The sequence below is a fragment of the Leptonychotes weddellii genome, chromosome 15 (genome assembly GCF_054177405.1).
Source record: "Leptonychotes weddellii isolate Sample4059 chromosome 15, ASM5417740v2, whole genome shotgun sequence".
NCBI classification, from domain to species: Eukaryota; Metazoa; Chordata; class Mammalia; order Carnivora; family Phocidae; genus Leptonychotes; species Leptonychotes weddellii.
Genome location: NC_138383.1, coordinates 20,749,974 through 20,755,973, shown reverse-complemented (window position 1 = coordinate 20,755,973; position 6,000 = coordinate 20,749,974). Strand labels below are relative to the sequence as shown.

Sequence of the window (6,000 nt, the reverse complement as noted above, 5' to 3'; positions counted from 1 at the left end):
AAAGCTTGGGTTCTGGTATCTGACAGACCTGGGTTGGAATTCGAGCTCCATGTGACCTTGGTCTGACCAATCATTCTGTGTGCACCTCTTCTCTCATCAGTAAAACGGGAACAGGGATCATTAAGGTTGCTGTGACAAGTGATAATACATGTAACATTTTCTCAGTGTTTAGTGTTTTTCACTTCCGACAAGTCAAGCTGGAACCCTTGATGGGGCCACGTGGGAACTGCAACCTCATAGTGTGTGTTCTTTTTGTTTGTTGAGGAGGGGGTATGTGGGAATGGGGAGTTACCTGGAGAACTATTGAAAAGGATAAAAAAAAGTTCCTGGGAGAAGCAGCCCCTCCCCGCGTAATGAACTGATAACCTTCTTTCCTCTCGGTTACCCTCGGTGGAGAAACGTTCTTGGCCCACTGCCATCACTCAGGATTTAATGCAGTCTTAGAATTACAAGTTACCCTTTATAACCCAGTCATCTCCAAAATTGGGCATAGAAATAAAATATTAGAACTTCTATTTGTATTTATTTTTCATATAACCGCCTTTTAATATCTATTTTTGTGTCTTATGTTACACAATATATGGGTACAGTAGTACAGATTTATAATTTATAAACACAGGGGGGTATGCATGATCAAAAATTTCTGACGGGGGTGCAATCAGAAAAGTGAAAGGCCACGTGGAGGCTAAGGGAAGAAAATTATGGTCAGCCCTCATTGTACCTGCCCAACATAAACTAAGAAAGTGCATTATTTCCAGAAAGTAGCCTGCAGGCGCCACTAGGCTAATAAGCAACAGAGTGAAGGAATGGACCTAGTTCTTAGATCCCAAGTTAGTGTTCTCTCTGCTACAAATTTCTGGGCGAAAAAAAGTGGAAGTAGAAATTAAATACACACTGCAAGCTACGGAAAAAGCCAATTTTGGATGAGCCATTAAACAAACCAGATTAGCCTGAAAACTATGCACAAGACAGAAGACGATCTCCAGCAGTTCCAGAAGCACTCGGAGCAGAAGCCTCCTCCCCACAGCTTGCGCACGACCGCACTGGAGGCCAGCCGCTCATTCACTTCCCGTCACACCGTGTGGAGTCCGTTTTCCAGACCGACGTGTCCTCCTTCCTTTCCCCAGCGCACACGCACACCAGCACCGCGCACTCCAGCTCCTTTCAAACCATTCATTTCACCTCCAAGGTGACACCATGTGGAACCAAAAATGAAGCGGCAAAATGTTGAAAATAAAAATAAAGCGGACTTTATTTAGAAGATAAAGGTGGTGGTATCAGTTTTGGTTAATAAAGTTGGGCTCAAGTGTTTTAACAGGTCTTTAATGCCATCACAGACTGGCATGCCAAGGGCATTCTGAATGCCAATTACAGACTGAAGTTGTTTCGAAACCAAGATGCTATCAAAAGCTGATGGAGTTGAAATTTCTCTTAAAAGTCAGACGAACACACTTCTTAAATATCAGAGTGACTGGATTACTTGGTTCTGAAAGTGAAAACACTACACTGAGCAATCCCCCTCCCTTTCTCCACAAGTCCCTAAGGCAATATTACAGTTGCCTCTGACAGTCAAAATTTCAACATTTCAACGGAGGGGAGCAGAGGGGAACCGGGAAAATGAAAAGCGGAATCACGAAGTGTAATTGTAATCGATACAGGCAGCTGCCACCTGTGGGAGACCAAAGCCTAGTCCGATGCCCCTTTTCCTCTCATCTGCACTGACCTCTTCCCAAGCGGACGGTAACTACGTTCTTGAAGGAATGTGCCAAGACTAGGGTGGGGAAGGCCCAGTGAGTGGACAGAATGCATTTTGCATCCAGTTGCCTTGGGTGGTACAATTAAGGAACATACCCAGACTCTGGAAAGCCCACTAGCCAAAGGTAACTGGGAGAGAGGATTAAATGCATAACCAGTGTAGAATGCCTGCAAGGCACCAAGACCACAGTCCAACCAGCCCACTTTCCTCCTCCATCACTGAATGGATCTGGGAGAAAGTGTTAATAACAGCACTTGTCAACTGCTTCCCTGGAACAAAACATGACAAAACACACGGAAGGTTTTGTTTCCATTATGGTTCTTGGTGTACTTTATTCTCCTGCTGTCTAGCTAAGCAGCCCACACAGGACAGAAACGGGTAGCACTGAGGAATGATCAGATTTTTTTTCTCCCCAATATTCCTGCACCCTCCCTAAGCCCTGACCAACCCCTACCTATCAGGAATGGTTAGTGTATCATCCTCTCCTTCAAGAAACAACTAGAATTTAAACAAGGCATTAGAGGGTCAGGTCTCTTCTTAGTAGGGCTTAGGAGGTGGTGCAAACTCTTTATTCACATGGAGTCTTTCCTTCAAACACCTGTTTTTGTTTTGTTTTTTTTTTTTGTACACTGGTTCATAGATCGGCACTTGACTTTGAACCTGGCACCAAAAGGCACAATATCTGATACCCTGTACAAGAGCTATTAGAGATGCTGCCATATGGATGAGCAAAACTGAGCCAATCCCACTTACGAATGGAAGGCTTAGACAGGGGAGGGAAAATGGCAAAGAGAAAAAACGTAAGCCCACATTTTTTGCTAGAATGGATATGAAAGTGGGAATTTAAGGTCTTGTGTTTTAATCCTCCAAATACCAGGAAGCAATTAAAAATCTTCCTTGGGGTTTTTGAAAGCAGCATATTCAAAATGCCAGCAAAAAATCCTAATAACTGCAAAACCAAAAGGGGATCAAAGCTCACCGACATCCCTCCTTATTGCTGAAAGATTCTAAAACCAAAATTCAGGGTGCCCTATTCCCTTGTAAAAGGGAAAATAACTTAGTCTGATTTATGGTTCTCATAACACATCACACTTCCAAAAAAGTATTAGTGTGTGTGACCAGGGGAATGTTTGACACCATTTTATTAATCTTCACCTTCAGTGGAAAAATTAAACCCTTTCCAAGTGCCATTTTCATCACAAGAGTTCTAGTATATATATATATATATATATATACACTTTTGTTTTTTGCGTTTTGTTGGTTAGTTGGTTTTGAAGTGCAGCAAGAGACCAATACCGTATTGTAGTCACAAATCAAATAAAAGAGAACAGAAGGCCAAGCAGTTTCCAAATGGTTATTTTATCAGATTGTTTGAACATTAAATTTATCCTCGTTTGCAATCCAAAATAGTTACCTGAAGTTTGCTGTGTGTGCAGGTGTGTGTACGTGTGTGTACTTTTATTGTGTATTTGTTTTCTAAACTCTTTGGCACAATTTTCTGGGGGTGTTCAGACTACCACGATACCTGTCAGGAGAGAACTTTTCTTTTGTGCTGCCAATTCTGAGCATCTAAAATTTTGGTTTGTTTGGGTTGTGGCTTTCTTTTGTTTTTGAAGTTTGCGTCCTTTATTTGTAACAACTGTATCTGAATTTGTTCTAGATCCTCTAACTCCAGAGTTTTCTTTTTCTCCCCCCTCCCCCCCACTTCTACATTCACAGTTGAACCATATTATTTAGGAAAGGCGCCTTGATGAAAAGATCAGGATACGGGAGCTCTGACCATTCGTCAGTGTTTTCCCTAGAAGATAATTAAAAACAAAACAAAAAAAGAAAACAAAACAAAAAACAAAACCTAAAGAGCGTCTTTCCTTTTTTCTTTTCTTTTTTTTTTTTTTTTTTACACATCTCTTGTGCTGCATCAGTAGACAGAACTTCGGTTAGTTTTATGAAATGCAACATCTAACCCCTTTTTTTCTGGGAAAAAGAAACTGCAATGACTTGAAGTTGAGAATGTGGATACCGCCTCACTCACACACACTCATTCTCAGACTGTAAAGAATCCCTCACCCTCCTTTTAGCCGGCACGCAAACAGTACCGTGCGGCAAAGGTACACCAAAGGGGGGCTTGAGACCCAGGCTCCATCTTCCTTATCAGTAGCAAAGGCCAGGCTGCCTTTTACAACAAAGCACCACAGCTGAACCCAGTCCCTCCTCCTCTCCCAAACCAGTCACTCCACTTGGCACCGGCCGAAAGACAGAAAAGCTAGTTCTAGCCTCTCCTGGGAAGAGATAACTTTCTTTTTTTTTTTTCTAAGCAAGTAAATCCATCGTTTTGCTCTTTTCCGAGATGGCCGACGTTACGGTTTTCTACGAAGCCAGTGCTTACTTAGCTCACTAACAGCGCTGCTGTCGGCGGCCAGTGGCTGCGGCAGGATGTTCAGTGTGGTGTGTTTTCAAGCCTCACTCACTCATCCTCTCATTCCCAAACATTCAGCATCCGTGCACACTCCTCACTTCCGGGTTTTTCAAAAGATTGGAGATTTCCAGTGGGGGTCTCAGGTTATCATCCCAATGGTAACAGATCTAAAAACACAGATGGAAAACAGGTCAACTTTGAGATCACAGATAGCCAGGAGAGCCAATGCCTCTGATTCCCACAATTAAGTGCTCATAAACCCGAAATGAATCTGTTAACTTTTCGAGGATTATTTTTCTTGTTTTCCTATGCGCCAACTGCCTTTTCTCATTTGCACCTACACTAGAGGGTGGCAGGGACAGTAAGATAAATCTCAAAATAGCCAGTTTTACTGAGCTCTTTGGAGTAAGATGATGAGCATGTGAGAGGAAAATAAATTAAAACTACATTTGAAAGCAGGGGTCAGACAACCCTTGACTGTGGCTATCTTCTGCAGAGCCACACAATGTCTAAAAGCACTGCAGTAAAAAAAAAGTAAAGAGCAGGAGGAAGGGAATAGAAAGTAGAAAAGAGAATTCTGGCAAAATGCCATTACCGGTAACTTTATTAGGGCCCAAAAATCATTTGGGGACTTCACTAAATTCTAGTTCCGTAAGTTCTGTTCTTCATCACCATGAGTAATCAAACATTTCGCTCAAGGAAAGATTGAGGATGCCCGACCCTTCCACTAGTACAAGCCTTTGTTCCTCAGGCTTATATGGGAAAGGGTACAAAACAAAATACCAAGAGAAAGGCAGCCCTTGTTAGAACAGTCTGAAGAAACTGTGCCTCCTCCCTGAGAAAGAAAGAAAGGGCAGTGGAGACAAGCTCTTACCAAGCTTGGTTCTTCAGTTTCCTCAGTTCTTTTGTTGCCCATGTAGCAAGGGTTTTTGCTTTGTTAGTCTTCGATCTCCGTCCTTCTGTTAACAGTTCATGGATCATTGGCCTAGCTTCTACTAATTTCAGTACATCCTTCCCAAATGCTGTACACAAGTCCCTGTGCAAAATAAACACACCTGAGAATGAGCTCCCAGCCTCATCCCACTATCCTGTTTTCAGCCAATGCTAAGCTAGTTTGGGTCTCTTAGAATTCACCTACTTTTTAAAGCTGGAAGAAATTTTAGGGATAAGTTCAGCACCTTCCCTAAACAGATGCAAAAACTGAGGTCTAAAGAGTCAGGATGACTTACTCTGAGTTCCACAACTAATTCATGGTTCTTTCTTCTAATGATGCCTCAAACTTTCCGTAGAGCCTAAACATAGGCAATCTGTTGACCAACCTCAATATAGGAGACACAGACCTGTGGCTATCTATACCTCTGAGAACTCCACAGAGTTCAGCGAAGAGAAATTAGAAATTTGGAGGGTCTGGAATGAGACTAGAGCTAAGGTCTGCAATGAATGATCATCTCTGAGAACTCTAAACAGGACATCTTGGGTTCTATTAAAGAAATATCTGTATCAAAGAAGGGGGTAATTACCATCCAGGCTACCCTCAAAGTTCTTTACCACAGGGCTTCTCATTTTCCAAGAGAAATTCTATTCAGCTGTTGGAAATAGGATTTAACCTACCCTATCAGTCCAGCAGCACAAGCTACTACTCCGTCTGTATGATCCTCATCTCCAGCAATGTGGTCAATGAAAGACAGAATAAATTCTACTCTGGGTTGTACCAGCATGACATCCGCTATAATAGAAAGAGAAGGTCTGATGAAGCTGTCCCACCTTTGGCAGGACCACCCATTTCAAAATTTCCAAATACACTACCCACCCCCCCCCATCAGGCAGG

At 42.5% G+C, this 6,000-nt stretch overlaps 1 protein-coding gene across 1 annotated transcript in view; it reads right to left on the bottom strand.

Moving 5' to 3' along the window:
* Nucleotides 1-1,227: 1,227 nt before the first annotated feature.
* Nucleotides 1,228-6,000, bottom strand: part of KPNB1 (karyopherin subunit beta 1) — a 28,029-nt gene continuing 23,256 nt past the window's right edge. Inside the window, exons 20-22 of the mRNA XM_006744889.3 lie at nucleotides 5,784-5,898; nucleotides 5,047-5,208; nucleotides 1,228-4,339 (exon numbers count right to left, since the gene is read on the bottom strand). Coding sequence (XP_006744952.1) covers nucleotide 4,339; nucleotides 5,047-5,208; nucleotides 5,784-5,898 — 278 coding nt within the window. The 3' untranslated portion in view covers nucleotides 1,228-4,338. The remainder of the gene's footprint in view (nucleotides 4,340-5,046; nucleotides 5,209-5,783; nucleotides 5,899-6,000) is intronic.